This window comes from Nycticebus coucang, chromosome 3, assembly GCF_027406575.1.
Source record: "Nycticebus coucang isolate mNycCou1 chromosome 3, mNycCou1.pri, whole genome shotgun sequence".
NCBI lineage: Eukaryota > Metazoa > Chordata > Mammalia > Primates > Lorisidae > Nycticebus > Nycticebus coucang.
The window spans coordinates 16425596-16449661 of record NC_069782.1 but is presented as its reverse complement, the minus strand read 5'-3'; the positions used below and the strand labels follow the sequence as shown (position 1 = coordinate 16449661).

The 24066-nt window shown below is 35.9% G+C and overlaps 1 protein-coding gene across 2 annotated transcripts in view; it reads left to right on the top strand.

Moving 5' to 3' along the window:
* POLR3B (RNA polymerase III subunit B) overlaps positions 1 to 24066 on the top strand; it is a 129466-nt gene that overhangs the window by 48252 nt on the left and 57148 nt on the right. For both annotated transcript variants that reach the window (XM_053585261.1, XM_053585262.1), the window contains 6 exons: positions 8168 to 8329; positions 11378 to 11578; positions 13386 to 13548; positions 18053 to 18206; positions 21364 to 21438; positions 22187 to 22285. In XM_053585261.1, the coding sequence (XP_053441236.1) occupies positions 8168 to 8329; positions 11378 to 11578; positions 13386 to 13548; positions 18053 to 18206; positions 21364 to 21438; positions 22187 to 22285 (854 nt within the window). The remainder of the gene's footprint in view (positions 1 to 8167; positions 8330 to 11377; positions 11579 to 13385; positions 13549 to 18052; positions 18207 to 21363; positions 21439 to 22186; positions 22286 to 24066) is intronic.

Here is a 24066-nt window from a genome sequence, read left to right as displayed (position 1 = left end):
CTTGGGAAAGCTCTGTTTGGTTAATGGCTAATGCCTAACAGACAAATTTTTGGACACCTTTAGATTGACTACTGAATGAGTAATTATGGGTATCCCTACTACCATCAGTCCCAGTTTTTACTGAGAAAAATCATGCTGTCAATGAGTCCATTATAAAAATATTGGTTGTTTAGAGGAATAAGGAATGAGTAGGGAAGGGGGGGAAGGATAGCCAATCCTGTTGCTTAAAATACTAGAATTAAAAAGAGTGTTCCCATGTGCAAGAAATATGTTTTCTTTATAAACAATGTAAAGACATAAAAGGCATTGTGTTAGCAAAAATGTGTAAAAACAATAGCTGCTAATTTCACACCCCATGGGATGAGAGAGTATAAATGTGCTTCAGCTTTAGATAACGGAGTTGTCTCCACTGGCCAGGCAAGTTCACAGAGCTTTCCCTCAGTCTTACTGCCACCAGAGGGTTGGCAGGCCAGCCGCCAGTAGAGGTGTTAGCAAAACCTACCCATTTCAGGCTTAATCTTTTCACCTACCTTTTCTTTTTTGGTAATGTGTTCATTATTTGCTGAGCATTACTCTGTTCTTTGTCTGCAATTTTTTTGTTTCTAATGCAGTTTGCTTTGTATGGGTGAGATATGGAATGGCACCAAAATCCGGCACCCTGGAAAGCCAGGGATTTCCACCCTGTGACAAAAGAATGCCGTCTTGACTTCAGAGATTGCCTAATCCCAGCTGTTCTGATAATGTAATTAAGGCTGCCTAATGTCTTTAATTTTGCAACCAGTTTGTGTGAAAAGGAGAATTTGGCATTCTGAAGGCTTAAACACTAAATAACAATCTCAAGACTCCTAATTAGAATTCTCTGACATTAAGCTAATTGGTGAAACTGTATTTCAGCAGCTTAACTACTTTATTAAATTTTTTAGCATTTTCATTGAAAATCAATTGATGAGCTGTCAGTATTTTTTCCTTATATATGATCTTCTCTTTAGCGTGCCTGTCTTAAGCAGGCTGAAAGGCCTCCTGCTACCAGTGAAAGGTGTTGAATATTATCACCAGCATTCCATCCATTTTAGTCATTTTACTCTTGACCTAAATAATGTGGTTTATTGTGTGGCTTGTCCTTGTAGCTTCTCACTGCTCTGTGAACCGGACATTAGAGAAATTTATTTATGAGGTAGTGCTTCTATTGACTGTGCTCTTAGTTTTTACCTGTTTCTACTGGGATTTAAAAAAACTTTTTGATAATTTGAGACAAAAGTGTCTAAGTGTAAGGGACTAATTAAAATAGAGCTGAGCTTTTGTGGTGTAGGTTAAGGGCATTTGATTTTGTTCAGGATGCTTATTCAAGTTCCTTTTGCCAATTCCACAGGAAGTTGCTGAAATGGGTTTCTTCATCCCCTCTCACCCTCTGCACCTGCTTCTATTCCCCTGTTCTTTTTTTACATGAGTGAAACTGCTGGGTCTGACTTTAAGAAAGGATTAAGCTCTCAGAGGAGGAAGTCTTCTTTTTAGAACACTTCTGACATAGTAAATTCAGGATCCAGGCTTTCATGTCTACAAAGTTGATTTTAGTGGAAAAGTGGAAGGACATGTTTTAACTTAAGGAAGAAAAGCATAAAATCATATTCCACTTAGGAAATTATTTCTTCTGTTTATTTGATTTAAGTATCTAATTCGTTATAAGTCAAAAAACTACCTGTCAGTTTTATAAACATTCTGGAATATAGCCAGCATGAAATTTGGAAAATCTTTAACGTAAACTTTTTTCATTGAATCTCAGAAGTCTTCATTAAGGAAATAATTAGTATAAATATAGTGCCTCCCATCATATTATTTTAATGTGTTGTTTGTTAACTTAAATCACAAATAGATTGTGCTTTTTTTTCTCTTTAAAGGGCAAGGGGAAAAAAATCTAAATACAGTTAATCTTATAGGGGAATTTAGTATTTGTAGTATCCATTATATTTTATTATTGAAGAAGTCTGCCTGCTTTCTATTTGTGTTAAGCCACCTATTTATTAGGTGCATATTAATAGTTTTGCTTTTTTGTGAACTTGATATAACTGATATAAGTATATAACATAGTTACCTGCTGCTATGTTACATTCTATCCCAAAACAGTGATTTAAAATAATCACCATTTTATCATATACACCTCATAGTTTTCTGTTCAGGAATTCAGGCAGAACTTGGCTGTTTGATTCTTCTGTTTGATGTGGTATTGATGAAGGTCAGTTGGTAGAATTCTAGAGCAGTGGTTCTCAACCTTCCTAATGCTGCGGCCCTTTAATACAGTTCCTGTGAGTCGCGACCCACAGGTTGAGAACCGCTGTAGAGAGGGCAGCTGCGCCTGTGGCTCAGTGAGTAGGGTGCCCGGCCCCATATACCAAGCATGGCAGGTTCGAACTCGGCCCCGGCCAAACTGCAACAAAAAATAGCCAGGCGTTGTGGCAGGTGCCTGTAATCCCAGCTACTCGGGAGGCTGAGGCAAGAGAATTGCCTAAGCCCAAGAGCTGGAGGTTGCTGTGAGCTGTGACAGCACAGCACTCTTCCGAGGGCAACAAAGTGAGACTCCGTCTCTTAAAAAAAAAGAAAGAAAGAGAACTGCTGTAGAGGATGGTAGGGAGGGCTGGAAGGTTGGACTGAACTAGGACCTGACCTTTCCAGTGTTGTCACCTCAGGGTCACTCAGGACTCCAAGAATGTTTCCTGTGGTTAAGAAAAAAAATGCATGACCTTACAAACCTAGACTTTTGAAAGTCACAGTGTCACTTAACGTTTATTCTATTGATCAAAAGAGTCAAAACTCACACCAAGATGTAGGGCAGTGGAGAAGCATGGTCACACCTCCCAAAGTATAGGTCAAGGGTCACCAGACATGTGGGCAAAGTTTATACTATATATAATTTGGGATTTTCTCCCTGAGGTTCTCTCCTTTCTAGTATTCCCCCTCACTTTCTAGCTACCCAGATTCTGTAGTTCAGAACTTTATCCTCTGGTTTTTAAATCAGTAAGAATACAGGTCTCTTTCTTTGAGTTTTACTTTTCAGATGTGTTTTGGCTCCATTTTAACTAAGGTGAGCTACTCTTAGGTGAAAAGCCTTAAAAATGAGATGTTCATCCAATGTTGTTCACTAATTTCTGCTTGCTGTAGTGCACTCTCTACTGCCTTCAAATAGTTTTAAAATGTTTTGTCCTGAGTTTATAATTATTATGTGCATGTAAGTCCATCTGATAAGGGCTATTCTACCAACTGAGTCTGTTTTCATGACTTCCTTTTCCATCCCATTAATTTGGCTTCTACGGTCATGCTGTTTTATATATATATATCACATGGTTTAATAGTATTTAATTTTTCTTAGGTAATTTTTAACATAAAAATAATAAATTTGTTGCATGTATATCATGAACGGTACAAATAAAGTACAACACCCTCAAATCACCACCTAACTTAAGAATCAGACTGCATCAGTACCATTTTATTTACCTATTGTACTATATATTCTTGCCCCATTCCACTTCTTTCTCCTACTGTGCTTGATTTTTTCATTTATTATTTTTTCTTATTTTCCTTGTTTATAAGGTATTTTCTTACCTTATATCATTTAAAATTTTAATGTTTTAAAATCATTAATTATAATACGGCTTTTGTTTACTTTCGTGCATTGTAAAAATAGATTCATACCATATAATTTCCCTGCAAAATTTTTTTCTCAACATTAAGATTCATCTATATTGTTGCATGTCAGTGTAGTTCATTTTCATTCTGCATTATATTTCATTGAGTGAAAATATAATATGATAAATTATCTATACTACTGCTAAAGGACTTTGTATGGTTACCCTCCTGTGAAAAACCTAATATTCATGTCTCCTGGTTACAATATGCAAGAGTTTGTACAAGGAGGATTGCTTCGTTGTGGAATCGTGGAATCAAATTAAATCTGGAACTTAACCTGGAGAATGTCAAACTGTTTCCCAAGTAGTTGTACATTGCATTGTATATTAGTTCCTAATAATGTCCATCCTGTGACTTAGTATCAAACTTTTAAATTTTTGACTGTCTACTGGGTTAGAAGTGGCATTTCTTTGTGGTCTTAATTTGCATTCCTAATTGAGCCCTTTTACATGTGTGTATTAATCATTCCTGTTTTCTTTTCTTTGAGATGCCTTTTGAATTGTTTGCATTCTCACTGATTTCAGGGAAAGGTTTTATATATTTTACATCCTAATTTCTTGTTGCAGATATCCTCTCCTAGTCTAAATTTTTTTTTTTTTTTTTTTTTTTTTTTTACTTTATGGTATAGTCTATACTTTTAATTGTGGTCAATTTTGTCAGCCCTTCTTTTTCATGAAGTTAGTGCTATTTATTTTTTCTTCTCTCATTTTTCATGAATATGCTGTTTATATTTTAAACTTCTGCCTTTTGTATTTATTCTTTAGTTCATCTGGAATTGAGCAAGGAATTCAATTTTATTTGTTTTCTAAATGGATAACCAGTTGTCCCAGTACAATCTTTCATTTCCTCACTAATCCAAAATGCATCTCTATCATATAACGAGTTTTACTATATGTCTGGGTCTGTTTTTGGACTCTCTGTTTTATCTGTTGGGTAGTTTGTACATTCATTAGTATCTTCTAATGTTGTTGTAGTAATAGTAGTATGTAATGTATGCAGCCTTCTTTTCATTAACTTAGGTTTTGTTTGGTATCTTTCTTTTTTTTCTTTCTTGGATGCCTTTCAACATTTATAATTTTATCCATGAAGGTCTTGCACTTCTTTTGTTAGATTTATTATTATTATTATTTTTTTTTTTGCAGTTTATGGCCGGGGCTGGGTTTGAACCCGCCACCACCTCTGGCATATGGGGCCAGTGCCCTATTCCTTTGAGCCACAGGTGCCGCCCTGTTAGACTTATTTTTATTTTTAAGTACTTTGAGGAATGTGGAGTATATTTTTAAAATAAAAATATTAATAACAAAAATTTCAAATACACAGTAGAATAGTAAAAATTAGTTCCCATATATCCATCACAAATCTTTGTTTGTTGGTTTGTTGGTTTTTTAGAGACAGGCTGTTCTCTCTGTTGCCCAGGCTGGAATGTAGTGGTATGATCCTTAGCTCCCTGCAGCCTTAAACTCCTGTGTTAAAGTGATCCTCTTGCTTCAGCTTCCAAAGAGTTAGGACTACAGGTGCACATCACCATACCTGGCTAAGTTTTAAAAAATTTCCTCAGTGAGGAAAATGTGTATATATGTGTGTGTGTGTCTGTGTGTATATACACACAACATACATGTATTCCTTTCTCCCCTGAATTTCTTGTAAACGAGGAGTTAAATCTAGAGGTCAGATGCTATTCAAATTTGTTTTTTGAACCAGAACACTTCAAAGGTGTTAGTTATGTATCCTATGAAGAAGCATATGTCTGGTTTGTCTATTGTTTGTGCCATTAGAATTTATCATTAGGTTTAGGTGTTTGATTCCATTATAAAGGTCCCCATCAGCGTTAGCTTTTCTCTTTAGCATCTGATGATGATCATTTCCTTTATTCATTTTTTTCTTTTCTTTTTTCTTTCTTTTTTTTTTTTTGGGGGGGGGGACAGTTTTACTTGTTGCCCTTGGTAGAGTACCATGGCCATACAGCTCATAGCAACCTCAAACTTATGGGCTCAAGCAATTCTTTTACCTCAGCCTCCTGAGTAGCTGAGACCACCCGGCTATTTTTAGAGACAGGGCCTGGCCCTTGCTCAGGCTGATCTCCAACCTGTGAGCTCAGGCAGTCCTCAACCTCCTAGAGTGCTAGGATTACAGGCATGAGCCACCACACCCAGCCCCCTTTATTCGTTTTTTCATTAGAGCATGCAAGATAGTGATATTCTGACATTTTTATTTTAATGTGTTTATTAGCTAGAATTTTCTTTATAAAGAATATTTTTCATCATTATCTCTTTGGTTACCCTGAAACATAATTTATATGGGAAGGGCAGTCTACATGCTTGCTAGCTGGTTTTATAAAAACCAGTTTGCAGACTAACTGATTTACTACTCTAGTTTCCTCCAGAGGTGAATAGTGCAAGGTCTTTTTTGTTTCTGAGTGTCATTATAAACTTAGCAATTTTAACATTTTTACTTAAGTTTTAGGATTACCTTTTACATTTTCATAAAAAAATAAAAGCTTGCTAGCTTTTGACTGAGTTTGCATTTAAATTTATAGGTCAACTCCGGGAGAATTGACATGTAAATAATACTTAGCATTCCAATCCGTGAAAATAGTACATCTCTCCTATTGAGATTTTCTTTAATGTCTCCCAGAAATGTTTTAAATACAGTTGCTTTTGTTTATTGGCCTTGTATCTTGCGAGCTTACTAAACACAGTTTCTAGTAGGGTTCTTTTTTTTTTTTTTTTTTTTTTTTAATTCTTTGAAATTTTCTTTGTGGATGAATATGTTATCTCTAAGTAAGGACAGTTTTATTGTTTCTTTGCCAATATTTACCTTTTATTTCTTTTTTTGCCCTCTGGAACTGAATGGTATCTCCAATACAATGTTGAATAGCAGTGAAGGGAATGGGTATTCTCTCCTTTTTCTCAATTCCATAAAGAAAAGCTTTCCATTTCCTGCCCCTTCCCTGTGGTATTAGGTCCCTGCTGTGTATCTAAGCAGGATCCTTGGTCCAAACAGATTTCCTGCTCTTCCCCCAGAAAAGGATGGTTTTAACTTGTCCTTCCTCTTCCTTCTGGCATATACCTTTTCTGGAATCAGTGGCCAGAAGGCTTATTGGCCCTCTCCCAGTGGAAGACTACTATTGGTTATTATTAGGTACAGGGCTGTTGGGAGAACTAGGGGGATTTCCTTTTCAACCCTCAGAGTCGGAAAGCTTGCACCTCTTCACCTATCTGAATACAGGTTACTTTTGTCTCCTGAGGCTTTGCTATTCGAGAAGGTTTTCTGGGGCTTCCCAGTGACTTAAGGGTTTTGCTTCATGTGCAAGAAAGTACAGGGGGTTAGATAGCCTTTGTCCCAACAAAGGTATCTTCCTTAGTTGTTCTGCTGCCGACTCTCCAGAACACTCTACTGAAAAGAACTCATGATGGAGTTCTAAAGAATTCTAAACTTTCATGGTAGTGAACATTTGGCCTATACAAAGTCCTTAAAATTTTAGCTAATTTCTTTTACAGAATTTGCATTCTGGCATTTTAGAAAATTTTATCACTTAGCATAGTTCTGTTTTTTCAACCTTATATAAATGTAGTCATACCATATATATTCTTTTATGTCTCATTTCATTTGCTGAGTATTATTTTTAAGATCCAGTCGTGATTTTGTGGTTACTTTTTATTTTCATTGCTTTACAGTGTTTCATTATATGTATATGCCACAATTTGTCTAACTAAATATTATTTCTATGATTTCCAATTTTTAGCCATTAAAAATAATGATACTACACATATCTTGTATGTATGTCCTGATGTAATTAAACACACATTTCTGTAGGACTTCAAATTGCCTTTTTTTTAATCATGAGCACTGGTATCCATTGGTATCTCTTGGGAGCTTGGACTGTATCTTAGACATATGAAATCAAAAACTGTAGGAGTGGGCCAGCAAATTGTCAGTCCCTCAGAGTGGTTACTGCATGTGCTAAAGCCTTGAGAAACCACCACAGTATTGGGTGAACTATTGTGGCATAAAGGATGGGTAGAAAATTGCAAACTGTTTTCTAAATGATTGTACTAATTTATATTTTTACCAGTGACATCAGAAAAGTTCACATGGCACCACATCTTTGGTGTCATCAAACTTTTTGATGATAATTCTCCCTCACCTTTTTTTAAATATATAACTTTATTTGTAAAATTATAAATTACATCACTGGTCAGTGAAATTTTAAAGTCTGGAACTGACTAAATTAAATGTCTTTGAAGACAGGGATTATGTCATCATCTTTGTCCTCATTCCCCAAAACAGCATAGTGTTAAGCACCTAGAAAATTATGTATATATCTACTGGATTAAATTTTAAAATATGTATTAAATTTTTTTTTCAGTTGTAAGCAGTTTCTTCATCTTTTTTTTTTTTTAACCAAAGCCTTAAGTCCTAAAGTTTATTAGAATAGCCTCATAGTGCTTTTTGAAAGATCACCATATATTTTTCTTTTCTTTTTCAGCTTTTATCACTTCTTTTTGAAGATTTGTTCAAAAAATTTAATTCTGAAATGAAGAAGATTGCCGACCAAGTGATCCCTAAGCAAAGAGCAGCCCAGTTTGATGTTGTGAAGCACATGCGCCAAGACCAGATTACCAATGGCATGGTGAATGCCATTTCTACTGTAAGTTTTCAGTCATTGGTTTAGAGCAGCGGTTCTCAACCTGTGGGTTGCGACTCCTTTGTAACAATGAAAATACATCCGCATGTCAGATATTTACATTACAATTCATAACAGTAGCAAAATTACAGTTATGAAGGAGCAACGAAAATAATTTTATGGTTGGGGGTCACCACAACATGAGGAAGTGTATTAAAGAATCGTGGAATTAGGAAGGTTGAGAACCACTGGTTTAGAGTTTTGTAATTTATTTATAAATCTATTCAATGGAATGGAAACATAAGGTACTTTGTGAATCAGGGTAAGATAGATACAGTTAACAGAATGTTTACAAATTACAAATTTTCTACTTTGAAAGATAAAATTTAAATGTCATCACTAGGAATTTTGTTATAATTTTCCTACTACATTATAGTTACTGTTATGTGAAACAATAAGAAAATAGTTACTCTTACAAAGAAGAAACATCTTTTAGTTTAACTGTTAATAGCCATTCTTTTAATGGATACTTTCCTTCATTATTTTCTGTAGTAAAATTGACATATTTCAAGCAGGATTAGTAATTGGCAACTTTTGTCTAAAACAATACAAAATTTTTCATTTCATAGTAGGTTAATATTCTTTAAAAGCCTATCAGCTGTTCCTCACATCTACAGTGAATTCAGTCCACAGCAGCTGCTGTGTATTCAGGGCCTCAGGCTATTCATAAAAGGTTATCAGATAGGTTATTGCTCCCTTTCTTAAAGCATAATAACTATGGGTCAATCTGATGAAATCTGGGTCATGCTTTGTATGTCAGACATAAAATTAGTTTTATGGATGGGGTTTTGCCCCAACAAAAACATTGTATAGCCTAACATGTTGATATCCCTTAACGATGAAAGAATTAGTGCAGATTTGCTTTAGTACTTGACTTTAGAAATTTTTTGTGCGTCTGTGTAAGCGATGCTTTCAGTGACAGCTATGTCTAAACTTGAGCTGAACCACGCCTTTGTGCCTGTATCGGTACATTAAACTCTGGTGCCCCAAAACTTGTCTGAAGGTAGATCCTTAAATGCTTAAAGAAAAGCCTCCAAAGAGTAATTGAGCACACTTCTGTTATAATTGGTTTTTCTTGCTTTCTGGTCCGTCATTTTCAGGTCATAATAGCTGTTTTGAGTAGTTCTTTTGCCCCTAAATGACACTGCTTTATCTCCCTGATGAGGCTGCTTATTAGAAAAATAATTTGTAGGCTTTGTTGCAGGTATGCCTCTACCTGTAGACAACCAGAAAAAAATCAACCTTTAAAAATCGGCGAGTCTTACCCTTAGTAGAATGTTTTCACCAAGTAAATTTTTCTCAGAGTAGTTTTAGACCTCTTGTTTGTTCCTCTTATTTCCTTTTTGTAATACTCCTGCGAATACAAGAACAAATTCTCTTGCTGAACATCTTGGTTTCACTTTCCATCTATTTCCTATTTGCCAACAGCTGCTGTCTTATTTGAGCTCTGTGCTGAATATTTCTTTACCTTATTTGTACTTACTCTCTGAGCATGAGTTAGTTTACTAGATTCATTTTCATTCAGGGATAGAAGGAGTTAACTGAATAAGCAATCTAAGAAGTTATTTTGTGAGATATATGTGTTTGCTCTGTTTATTTGCCCTATAATAGAGTTTTTTCCTAGAATTTAGTTGTTTTCCATGTTATCAAAAACTCGAGGTTCTGAAGTGATAGATCTTCACCATACTTAATTTAATTACATTTCAGTTACTCAAACTTTAATTTGTGAAGGAACTCTCCCTAACAGATCTGCAAACAGATCACTTAATTTTCTTCTGAAACCCTAGCAATTTTTCCACTACAAGAGTTTTTAACCTGGGATCCATGAATTTTCTCCTAAAATTGGATGTAAACTTTTGTGGTTATGGTCCCATGTGCATTTCTCTTAAGAGAACACTAATAGTTTTCATCAGGTTCTCAAAGGAGCAATGAAGAATCACAGCAAATGCAAATTTTCTCTTTGGAATTAGAAAGATAATTGAGTTAACCATTTTTTTTTTGACATTTTATTTTCTACTTTGCTTTTTCAAAGCATACTATTTTCTACTGTTCATTCATATTATCATGAATTTAAATTTTAACAGTTTATTGTTTTTAATTTTAGGTTAATGTGAAGGGTACAAACGACCCAATTACAATATTTGAAATTCTAAGGTAGAGTCCTGCTTATAGCTATGTCCTACACCCAAAAGGTGTGCCATACACGCCTACATTGTGCCCATTTAGAAGGAGCACCCCAAACAATTTTAACAATTTCTAACCTTAATCTTTAAATTATCCTTGAGAATATTATTTAGTGTATGTAATTAAAACAACTATAAAATATTTAAAATAATACATTAAATGCATAGGAGATAAAGTAAATTTAAGTTCTAGATTTATTTCATATGAATCTATTTTAATATGACATGATAGCTATAGTGTATATATTTCTTAATATAAATATATAGATATAATTTTTAGATTACTTGAGCCTCAGTTAAGAAGCCTATAGTTTCTTCATTATCCGTAATAACTGCTTTCAGAGTTATTTTTGTGTTGCTGTATTTTTCTCTACTTAAAGAATTTTGAAATATATACAAATAATAACACATACCAACATGAAATTATCTCTTTGAATTTCAAACTAGTTTTACTTTACTTGTATATAGAATTTGCTGGTATTTTATCAGTTAGCTTACTACTGGTAGTGGAAATCTCTGGTTGAACTGCCTTGTTCGGTATATACTTGGTTGCTCAGAAGACAACTGCTCAGCTGTGATGGTTGTTGCAATGAAGCATTCTGATATGGTTGCTGGATATAGGTAATGCTTATTATATTTTTAGAAAACTCCAGTGATTGACTTGGCTAAATTATAATTTTAATTGTGAGATTTTGAATTCTGAACAGATATTATGGTTCTACTTTTGTAAGCAAGCAGTTCTTACGATGAACTTCTCAAAGTGACTGTACAGTATCTGGCAGTATCTGAATGGTTTAGGGATAGTCCTGTGTCTTTCATCTCTCTACAGGGAAACTGGTCTCTAAAGAGATTTAAAATGGACCGCCAAGGTGTGACCCAAGTGCTGTCTCGCTTGTCATACATATCTGCCCTGGGCATGATGACAAGAATATCTTCCCAGTTTGAAAAAACAAGGAAAGTGAGTGGTCCTCGCTCTCTCCAGCCATCTCAGTGGGGAATGCTTTGTCCTTCAGACACTCCCGAAGGAGAGGTAAGGTACCTAAGGAGTGTTAGTAATACTTCAAAGGAGGGTTCTGCTTCTGTCCCCATCCTGCAGGCCACATCCTTTATTTGGTCAGCCACTTACCTAGGAGAGAACTATTGACATGCTTATGTATCTTTCCAAAACTATAACCTACAGAAGCATTTGATATATAGTATGTCACCTAAATAGAAACACAGTCCACATTTTTGTCGCATATTTTAATTTATCCTGAGAATCAAACCATGCAAGGGGGGGTAAGAATGTGAAAGAAAATTTAGAGTCCTGTCACCTTTAAGCTAAGGAGGATCTCATTTTGAGCAGTTCCTTACTTTCTTTAGCTGTGCTTAGAAGACATTGTAGACTCAATTGCAGCCAACTAGTAGTGTACAGCCCAAGATCTAACATGGATTCTGACTCACTTAGGCGAGAAACACAAGCACTACCTAAACACTAAGTCAGGGAATTTAAATAGGTTTACTTCTATAGCACCCACTACTCACTGTGTCATGGCCCTTTCTCCTTTGGTTACCATTGTTGATTTTACTTGATTCTGTTCCTTCTAAATTGTAAACTTCCAAAGGAAGGAAAGTTCATTGTATCTCAAGCCTCCTAGCATTGGGCCTAGTCAAAGTAGAGGCCCCAGGAACAAACACCGATTGAACAAATAAGTTGTAATATGTAAAAGATATAGGTGCCAAAGTGTAGGAATTAAGTTATGACTTGGAAGAAAGTAAAAAATGGGAGTCTATATATATGTAGAGTTGTGATGTTTAGAAATTACTCTTCTCCTAATTTGTCTTAAACCATGTGGAAATTCTTACTAAAATTATGTGGTTTATCAAATTTGCCTAATTTATACATCCTGAGCTTCGAAACACTAAATTCTCCAGAGATTGCTTTAGATAATTTTGTAAAGTAGCTATTTTGTATATTACTATAGTAGATGGTTTTTATGAATTTAAGATATAATCTTTATATGTCACATGTGTCTCAAACTTTTTTTCTAATTTGCTATATTCTGTCGATATTTTTGTCTTAGAATTTTTTGGTTGTATAGAAATTTAAAAAGATTCATTTCCTTTTCATTTTGAAATAATTTTAGATATACAAAAACATTACAAACATAGTGTAAAGATTTTCTATAGTCCTTCACCTAGATTTTCCAAATGTGAACATTTACATAACCACAGCACAGTTACTAACCTTAAGAAATTAACTTTGATAACAATACTAACTTAGTAGACCTTATTCAGATTTTGCCAGTTTTTTCACTAATGTCTTTTTTCTGATCCAGGATCACACATGGTTTTTTGTTGCCAGATTTTCTTGTCTCTTTTAATCTGAAAGGGCTTTTCAGTCTTTCTTTTGCTTTTCATGACCAAGAAACCCTAGAGTTCTGCCCAGTTATTTTATAGTTTCCATTTCAGGCCAGAAATTTATACTTTTTATCTATTAATACTATTTTTCTTTACTGATTTTATACAATGTCATATTAATGACTATGATGTTCTATTGTCTAGGAATAATTGTTCATGTAATCTCTTTGTTGGACATTTATGATGTCATCAACCTTTGCAATGCAAATATTACTGTGCTGAGCATTTCTGTAGCTAAATCTATTTTATATCCTTGCTTGTACCTTAAAATAAAATCCTCTGGGTGAAAAGATACATACATTTTAAAGGCTTTTGTGTGAATCATCAATGTGGACTGCTTTGCATTGTCACCAGCAAAGTGGCACTGTTTTCAGACATTAACTATTCTTTGTGAAACTAATGTTCATTCTTAGAAATGACCATCTTTTGTTTTTTAGGCATGTGGTTTGGTTAAAAACTTGGCCCTTATGACACACATCACAACTGACATGGAAGATGGACCCATTGTTAAATTAGCCAGTAATCTGGGAGTAGAAGATGTGAATTTATTATGTGGGGAGGAGCTCTCTTACCCAAATGTATTTCTTGTTTTTCTTAATGGTGAGTGTATTACAAAGACATGTTGATCGTAAACAATCTGTGGGAACGGGAGGAAGTGCACTGTTATCCTTGTATTTAAAGCACAAATATACTCTTAATTCTGAACTCAGATTGACTTTTATTTGAAGGTAGAAAAAAAATAACAGAAATAACTATTCTCTTGGCTGGGTTATCCAAGGTTCTGGGAGGATACAGCAGTGATTTTCAACTAGTGTGTCACGGCGCACTAGTGTGCCATTAGGGGATCTTAGGTGTGCTATGAACATTTTTAAAGATCATTAATTAAAATATTTTTGAAAGAAGTTCATAGCGCAGGAAGTATATATATATATTTTTTTAATTGTTAAATCATAGCTGTGTACATTAGTGCAATCAAGGGGTACAATGTGCTGGTTTCATATACAATCTGAAATATTCTCATCAAACTGTTCAACATAGCCTTCACGGCATTTTCTTAGTTACTGCATGTAGACATTTGTATTCTGCCTTTAGTAAGTTTCGCCCGTATCCATTCTAAGATGTACCGTAGGTGTGGCCTCAACCCATTACCTTCCCTCCACCCTAAGCTCCCCCGTCCGTTCCCCTTCCTTGGCCCTTTCCGCGTAGTCTTGTGCTATAGTTGGGTTATAGCCTTCATGTGAAAGCTATAATTTAGCTTCATAGTGGGGCTGAGTACATTGGATACTTTTTCTTCCATTCCTGAAATACTTTGCTAAGAAGAATATGTTCCAGCTCCATCCATGTAAACATGAAAGAGGTAAAGTCTCCATCTTTCTTGAAGGCTGCATAATATTCCATGGTATACATGTACCACAATTTGCCAGTCCATTCGTGGGTCGATGGGCACTTGGGCTTCTTCCATGACTTAGGAATTATGAATTGGGCTGCAATAAACATTCTGGTACGGATGTCTTTGTTATATTGTGATTTTTGGTCTTCTGGGTATAAACCTAGTAAAGGAATTATAGGATCGAATGGCAGGTCTATTTTTAGGTCTCTAAGTATTCTCCAGACATCCTTCCAGAAGTAATGTATTAGTGTGCATTCCCACCAGCAGTGTAGAAGTGTGTCCTTTTCTCCGCATCCACGCCAACATCTCTGGTTTTGGGATTTTGTTATGTGGGCTACTCTTACTGGGGTTAGGTGATATCTCAAAGTAGATTTGATTTGCATTTCTCTGATGATTAAGGATGATGAGCTTTTTTTCATGTGTCTGTAGATCACGCGTCTGTCTTCTTTAGAGAAGTTTCTCTTCAAGTCCTTTGCCCACCCTGAGATGGGATCACGTGTTCTTTTCTTGCTAATACCTTTGAGTTCTCTGTGGATTCTGGTTATTAGACCTTTATCAGAGGTATAACCTGCAAATATTTTGTCCCATTCTGAGGGCTGTCTGCTTGCTTTACTACTATGTCCTTGGCTATGCAGAAGCTTTTTAGTTTGATCAGGTCCCAGTAGTGTATTTTTAATACTGCTGCAATTGCTTGGGGAGTCCTCCTCATAAAATATTCACCCAGGCCAATTCCTTCAAGAGTTTTCCCTGCACTTTCTTCAAGTATTTTTATAGTTTCATGTCTTAAGTCTAAATCTTTTATCCAGTGAGAGTCTGTCTTAGTTAATGGTGAAAGGTGCGGGTCCAGTTTCAATCTTCTATGGGTTGCCAGCCAGTTCACCCAGCACCATTTGTTAAAAAGGGAATCTTTTCCCCACTGAATGTTTTTAATTGGCTTGTCAAAGATCAAATAACGGTAAGTAACTGGATCCATCTCTTGGTTCTTTATTCTGTTCCAGACATCTACTTCTCTGTTTTTGTGCCAATACCATGCTGTTTTGATCACTATCGGGTTATATCAGGTTTGGTAGCATGATTCCTCCTGCTGTGTTTTTATTTCTGAGTAATGTTTTGGCTGTTTGAGGTTTTTTTCTGATTCCACATAAAATGAAGTATTATTTTTTCAAGATCTTTAAAATATGACAATGGAGCTTTAATAGGAATTGCATTAAAATTATATATCGCTTTGAGTAGTATAGACATTTTAACAATGTTGATTCTTCCCAGCCATGAGCATGGTATGTTTTTCTATTTGTTAACATCTTCAGCTATTTCTTTTCTTAAAGTTTCATAGTTCTCTATGTAGAGATCTTTCACATCCTTTGTTAGGTATACTTCCAAATATTTCATCATCTTTGGCACTACTGTCAAAGGAATAGAGTCCTTGACTATTTTTTCGGCTTGGTTATTGTTGGTATATATAAAGGCTACAGATTTATGGGTGTTGATTTTGTAGCCTGAGACATTGCTATATTCCTTGATCACTTCTAAAAATTTTGTAGTAGAATCCCTAGTGTTTTCCAGATATACGATCATATCATCTGCAAAGAGTGAAAGTTTGATCTCTTCTGACCCTACGTGGATACCCTTGATCGCCTTTTCTTCCCTAATTGCAATGGCTAACACTTCCTTTACAATGTTAAAGAGCAATGAAGACAGTGGGCAACCTTGCCTGGTTCCTGATCTAAGTGGAAATGATTTCAATTTAACTCCATTCAATATGATACTGGCTGTGGGTTTGCTGTAGATGGCCTCTAATAGTTTAAGAAATGTCCCTTCTATACCAATTTTCTTAAGTGTTCTGATCATGAAGGGATGCTGGATATTATTAAAAGCTTTTCTGCATCAATTGAAAGAATCATATGGTCCTTATTTTTTAGTTTGTTTATGTGCTGAGTTACATTTATAGATTTACATATATTGAACTAGCCTTGAGTCCCTGGGATAAATCTCACTTGGTCGGGGTGTATAATTTTTTTGATGTGTTTTTGGATTCTGTTTGTTTAGGATCTTATTGAGTATTTTAGCATCAATATTCATTGGTGATACTGGTCTATAATTTGTTTTTCTTGTTGGGTCTTTCCCTGGTTTGGGGATCAATGTGTTGTTTGCTTCGTAGAATGTGTTGGGTAATATTCCTTCTTTTTCTATATTTTGGAAGAGGTTTAGTAATATAGGTACTAGTTCTTCTTTAAAGGTTTGGTAGACTTCTGACGTAAAGCCATCTGGTCCTGGGCTTTTCTTTTTAGGGAGATTTTGTATAGTCGATGCTATTTCAGAACTTGATATAGGCCTGTTCAACATTTCCACTTCGTTCTGGCTAAGGCTTGGTAGGTTGTGTACTTCCAGGTATTGGTCGATTTCTTTCAGATTTTCATATTTCTGAGAGTAGTTTCTTGTATACGTTAAGGATTTTTTGAATTTCTGAGGGGTCTGTTGTTAATTAATCGTTACCATTTCTGATAGATGAAATTTAGAGATTTTACTCTTTTTTTTCCTGGTTAGGTTGGCCAAAGGTTTATATATTTTATTGATCTTTTCAAAAAACCAACTTTTGGATTTATTGATCTGTTGTATAATTCTTTTGTTTTCAATTTCATTTAATTCTGCTCTGATTTTGGTTATTTCTTTTCTTCTGCTGGGTTTGGGGTTGGAGTGTTCTTCCTTCTCCAGTTGCTTGAGATGTCCCAGTAAGTTATTAACTTCTTCTCTTTCCGTTTTCTCGAGGAAGGCTTGTAGTGTTATAAATTTCCCTCTTAGGACTGCCTTTGCAGTATCCCAGAGGTTCTGGTAATTCGTGTCTTGATTGTTGTTTTGTTCCAAAAATTTGGTGATTTCCTTCTTAATCTCGTCTATAGCCCATCTATCCTTCAGCATCCAAGGTTGTTTAGCTTCCATGTTTTTGTATGGGTATGCAGGTTCCTGTTATTATTGAGTTCAACTTTTATTCCATGATGGTCGGAGAAGATGCAAGGAATAATTTCTATTTCTTTAAATTTGCTGAGGTTAGATTTGTGGCCTAGCATGTGGTCGATTTTGGACTATGTTCCGTGGGCTGATTTTAAGTGTGCACAGAAATTTAACTATAGGTTCAAGTGTGCCGTAAGATAAATAAGTTTGAAAAACACTGCTGTAGAGATTAGCTGCTAGCATATCACAGTGGAATAAGATTCAACACATCTTTAATTCAAGTACAGGTTGAATAGCTGAGTCACTCTGCAGAAATAATAGTGAGTTAACTATATTCAGCCAGTTGATAACTTATGTGTCAACAGCCTGTGTCAAGAGGATCCTTTTTCTTTGGTTCAAATTCATAGATGAACTCGTTTAGTCTTCCCAACCATTGTGCGGAAGTCATAGAGGTAATGTACAAACTCAAGTGGTCTGGATCACAAGTGCATGCTCCCAGCACTGTGTTGTAGGTGAGGAAAATGAAGCTAACTTTTCCAATATTACTCAGACAATATGTAGTAGGACTGGCCCTGGACTCCAGGTCCACTGTGAACCACTGTGATGTATTACTTCCTTTCAGCCTTTTGGGCTGGCTATAGGTGTCAATAAAGAGTATTTTCAAATAACTACTCAGTGCTGCTTATTATTTATAAATTTATTTATTTTAAACCATATTATATTTTTTTACTTCTGTCTTAAGTATTCTTTCTTCTTTTTGCATAGGTAACATCCTTGGTGTCATTCGAGACCATAAAAAACTAGTGAATACATTTCGACTGATGCGAAGAGCAGGATATATCAATGAATTTGTTTCCATCTCAACAAATCTTACAGATCGATGTGTCTACATTTCCTCTGATGGAGGAAGGCTGTGCAGGTATATGTTACTAAAAAGAGCTATTAAGAATCTTTTTATATTTACTTTTGAGAGAAATTTGTTTTTGTTTTTGAAGCTACTTTAACATCTTTCATTGTTATAATAAATTTAATTCCATTAGCAAATACTTCATGAATATGCATGAATCTTAGATACTGAGGATTCAGAGATTAGTGGGAGACAGTCTCTGCCCTCAGAGAGCTCAGTCTGTTTAGAGAAACAGAAATAATTACTAATAACAATCAACTATGTGGGTAATTTATCCTAGCCACTATCTTATTATTTTAATGGATATAATAATTGTGTAAGGTGTTAACGTCATTTAACCCTGTGAGTTTGGGTTAGTGAGGCTAAGTATCTTATCTAAAGCTAGAGATGATGGAGTCTGTTTTTTTTTTTTTTTTTGTAGAGACAGAGTTTCATTTTATCGCCCTTGGTAGAGTGCCGTGGCGTCACACAGCTCACAGCAACCTCCAACTCCTGGGCCTAGGCAATTCTCCTGCCTCAGCCTCCCAAGTAGCTGGGACTACAGGCGCCCGCCACAACGCCCAGCTATTTTTTTGTTGCAGTTTGGCCGGGGCCGGGTTTGAACCTGCCACCCTCAGTATATGGGGCCGGCGCCCTGCTCACTGAGCCACAAGCGCCGCCCGATTTAGTCTGTTTTTAACTGAAGATCCTTAGAACTTGTTTTACTTCACCAATCCTGATTTTATCCACTGCATTCTATTGCCACAAACTGAGCTTTAAAAGAATGAATAGGATTTTGTTACTTGAATGTACAGTAAGAGAGAATAGCTAAGAAAAGGCCAGAATGAAAACATGGAGGCCTGAAGAAATAAAATAACTTCAGACCCAGTAGAAAAGTAGGTTTCTTTTATTTATTAAGCAGATATTTATTAAGGGGTTATTCTGCACATGTGCTGTATAGAAGGTGGGGTTCAAAAACAAATGTGACATAGTATCTGGTTTAGGGGGGATGCAGAGACATTGCTGAGGACATTACCTTGTTTCATAAGCCTTCCCTTGCTTTGCTATATTCAACAGTTTGGTATCTATATAGTCATTTGAACATATAGTCATTCTCTGTGGACCTCCAGTAGTATTAAAATAAAGCACAAGGCGATGAGTTAACAGTAGTTGGGAGTCCCCGTCAGAGGTGAGAGAGTGGGCTGCTGTTGTTCTGTCTACCTGGCATCCTTTTCTCCCTCTGAATACATTACCTCATTTTCCTTTGGGGACTGCCCCTCCCTGCTGGTCTAGTCTTCCTGGGATGATCGGTCTGGTGTCCTCTCTTCCCCAGCCAAGTGTCAGCCATATGACCCAAGAGAACCTATGCAGACACTCTTCTTCAGAGAATTTCAATCCCAAGCAGAATAAATCAAGGGAAGGAAGTGGTTGGAATTGGTTCATTCTGATAGTGATACACAGAGAAACTGCATTACTCTTCATTTTCTGGATCCTTGGGACTGCTGTAGTTCCTCATCTTTCTGAGGTTGAGCATTTCACCTTTTTCTTCGATTCTTGTCCTTCCACTAAATTGTTAATGTTTCCATTAAATTCTGTTTTTACTTATGTTAGCCAGAACTGATTTCTCTTTTTTGCAAACAAAGAATGGTTAGCTGATGATGTACCTGTATTCAAATTCTAACTTCCCACTTAATGATTTATGTGACTCTGAGTACATTACTTAAGTTTATGAGCCTTTGTTTCCTTGGCTCTGAAGTGTAGATATTAATGCCTGCCTAGGATTGACCTGAGAACTGACTGATAGAAGAATAAAGTGGTAAGTGCCTTGTAAGGTACCAGGCACACATTAAGTGCATATTTATAGCTAATAACAACGTGGTCCAGGAGGGGGCAAGAAAAACAAGGACAACTTCTAGATTATTCATTTTTAGGATTTTTATCTTTTGTTACGTCCAGCATAATGTAGCATATTCTAAAAGAAAACTAATTGTTTTTAGAACCAATTTTATAATGGTGTAACAGATCTGGGAGGAAGAATTAGTAGAATTTATTAAGTAAGGATAACCAAGGTAGCTAAGTGTGACCATCTCGTCTTCCTCCTGCTTCTGTCATCACTTATGAGTCTTAACCTGAACTACATTGTAGCCCTTGAATGAGGCGGTAGTGTTGCTGTGCTTCCTTACCAAGAAAGAGCCAGAATTTCGAGGTACTGTTGATTTCCATGAAAAGCTCACCCAGTTCATTTTTCAACAACTTGTGTTCTCCTTTTGTAATTGTGCAGCTCCTCTTAACTGTTTAAAAGTGCTCATTAGTCCTCAAATAGTTATTTGGACTTTAGGGTAGAGCTCACAAGTGTCTGGTGGTTACTTGCTTCTGTCTCTAAGAGCTGCTTATCCAAATAGCAACAGCCCTTGACGTTTCAATGCTGCATGCCATCCTTTGTGTTGGTGTTTCCTTGTGGTGGTGAAGCCCTCAGAAGCAAGTCACCACTGACAGTTACAGGTTAATCTACCAGAATACTCTCTACCTTACACCCATTATATCACTAAAAATCACAAAGTCAGAAAGGTTTATTTGCTGCATACTTCCAGCTATGCTTTTGGGGTCATGGAGTTTCAAGTAACCTGCTACTCTAGCTTAGTGATGTTTAGCCTGAATCAAACCACTCCAAACATCTGGATATCCATCAGAGCCTCAGAACAAAATGCCATGATTATTTCTGGTAACAGTGCTTCTTTGCTTTCTGACTCCATGGGTAATATATCAAATATTCCCAGTGTGAAATCAAATGCTTTTGGAATGATGTATTACAGTTTTTAAAAATACGGCATTAAAGGTTTTATTTCCTTTCTAGGCTTTATTGAGTATCATTTTTGTGTTGCCTTTTCATTCAAAATTACGTGTTTCCTAAGATTCGTGGGGAAAGTACTATGTGTGTACATGTGTGTTTGTGCACATATACTCAGATGCATGTGGGGGGTATGTGTGTATATGTGAGAGAGAGGCCCCTCACCCTGCTCACACATGGAAAAAAATACCTAGTGTCCTCAGGCAGTCCAGGAATAAGTTTGATTGTATTTCTTTCCATCTTTCCTCATTTCACTATGGTAAACTAACTTATTGATACAATTCTTCCCTAGAACTATTCTTAATTTGTTGGGGGGGGTTTTTTGTGTGTTTTTCATTTTAGACCTTACATAATTGTCAAGAAACAGAAGCCAGCAGTCACAAATAAGCATATGGAAGAGCTGGCCCAGGGGTACAGGTAAATAGCCAAAAGTAAAATTTATCAGTCTTCTTTTTTTTTTTTTGAGACAGAGCCTCAAGATGTCGCCTTGGGTAGAGTGCTATGGCATCATAGCTCACAGCAACCTCCAACTCATGGGCTCAAGTGATTCTCTTGCCTCCGTCTCCCAAGTAGTTGGGATTACAGGCTCCGGCCACAACGCCCGGCTATTTTTTGGTTGCAGCCATTGTTGTTTGGCAGGCCTGGGCTGGATTCGAACCCGCTAGCTCAGGTGTATGTGGCTGATGCCTTAGCTGCTTGAGCCACAGGTGCCTATCAGCCTATCAGTCTTCTTAATACACACATAAATTCTCTTCACCAAATGTGCCAGCCTGTTAAAAACGTGTTTTTCTCCATGTGAACTTGCTTGGACATTGTAAAATATTTATCAATTTAGATCATGGGGGTTACATGGTATAAACTGGTTTGCACAGTTAAGTGTTTCTTCTAGTAAGAAAAGGAGACTGTCAGTTTTTCGTTACATGGAATTTGTAAAACGGTTTTTATATTTTAGGAGTAGGGATAAGAGTCACAGACACTTTACTGTTTTTATTTGAGTAATGTATTCTATTATTAGATGTTGTTGATTAGATTCTAAGAATAAGATGTTGGTATCCTAATGTATTGATACTCTCTGGGAGAGGAAGGTACTTTGGGCCTAAATGAAAGCTAGTTTCTTCTGTAGAAAATGCTTTCTAATAATGTCTTTTCACCAAAATTTTCCCAGGAATTTTGAAGATTTCTTACATGAGAGTCTGGTTGAATATTTAGATGTGAATGAAGAAAATGATTGTAACATTGCACTCTATGAACATACAATTAATAAGTGAGTAGAATCCATAAAAACCACAATCAAAACCTATTCTAACTGTAGAAACTACTTTCTGTTTTCACTGTAATTTTCATTTCTTCTATCATGTATGCTGTTAGTAGGAACTATTAGAAATTTATTATTTTATAATAAAGCATAATCCATCACTATCCCAATTAAGAGTATTACAAAGTTGCTAACAAGTCCTCTTTAGATTATTCTTCCTATTTATGTGACACTTTGTATATATTTTTAAAGGAATTCCTTCTCCAATGTTAATACATGATTACTGTCAAAATTAAACTAATTTAATTGGTCTATATAAAGGTATTTATCTTTTCTTAGAAATGGTTTTGTCTGATGAACGAACATCTGAATTCTTATTGTCATTGTAAGAATCCCCTACATAACATATTGTAAATAATACTTCTAAGCTTATGTGTTGTGTAAACTTGAAATGATATGTTCACAGTGTTTCTTCTAGAGTAATATTTTTAGAAGCATCTGTATTCCATTGGAATACATGAGTGATATACTACTTATTTGAAATTGTAAAGTTTATGATTATGATGTTAGAGTTTAATACTACCACCAAATAACTATTTATATCTTCAGTTAAGAACAAGTGTGTGTTTTCTCTGACCACCATTTTATTTTTATTATAATTTAGTAAATAATGCTTTTCAGTGAGAATTTTTAATTTTTTTTTTTTCTTTGCAGTTTTTGGCTGGGGCTGGGTTTGAACCTGCCACCTCCAGCATATGGGGCCGGCACCCTACTCCTTTGAGCCGCCCGAATTTTTAATTCTTAAAGGTGTGAATCTATCAAAGTACTATTTTGTACCCTCATTTTAAGATTGAGTATAAGAGAAAACTATCTTACAGTATCTCCATAAATGATGATTCTGTCTTTCATGTTACTCCAGCCAGAAACTTCAGTTTCAGCCTCAGGTCCTCTCCTCCACATCCACCTTAATCCATAACTTTTCGTGTAAGTCTTCAAAATAAGCCCAGAGTCTGGACTCTTCTCACCACTTCAATTACTTACTCCTGGCTACTCCTGTTGCTGGCCCGAAATATATTTGCCATTGTCCCCATACAGTCTGTTCCTATTAGAGTAGAGTTTTCTCATGTCACATCCCCTAGTGGCTTCCATTTTTCACTGAAGTGCTTTCAGAGGCTTTCAGGTTCCTAATTGATCTGCCCACCCCTGCTTTACTCTGCAATATCATTTTCTGCCTGTCATTCACTGTTTGGACCACATTGACTTCTCCAGACAATCCAGGCATGCTTCTGCCTTGGCACCTTTGCACTGGCTGTTTTTCTGCCCAGAATGTTCTCTCTCACGTATCTGCGTGGTTCACTGCTTCACCTCACCAGGTCCTAACTCAGGTGTCACCTTGTGAGTCTTTTCCTGATCACCCTAATTAAAATAGAAACCTCTGTTTCTTTCCACCCCTCTTTGCTGCTGTATTTTTTTAGTGCTTATTATCATACAATAAAATTTGTACTGATTTGTTTGCACATTGTCCATCTCCCTCCACGAAAAGCTTAATGAAGAAAGGGATTTTCATGTTTTTTCATTGCTATAAATGAATATAAGTCTCAGTGGTACCCAGTTACCGAGCTATTCAATACATCAAATTCACTTTATTTAAATAATATAAGAAATTGTATATTATTCACTTTATACTTAATGAAGTTTTTTAAAATGTAGAAATGCATAAAGTAAAAAGAATGGATTCCTTCCTTCCGTATTTCACCAAACTTCACCCTCGAAAAGTAGCTAACACTAAT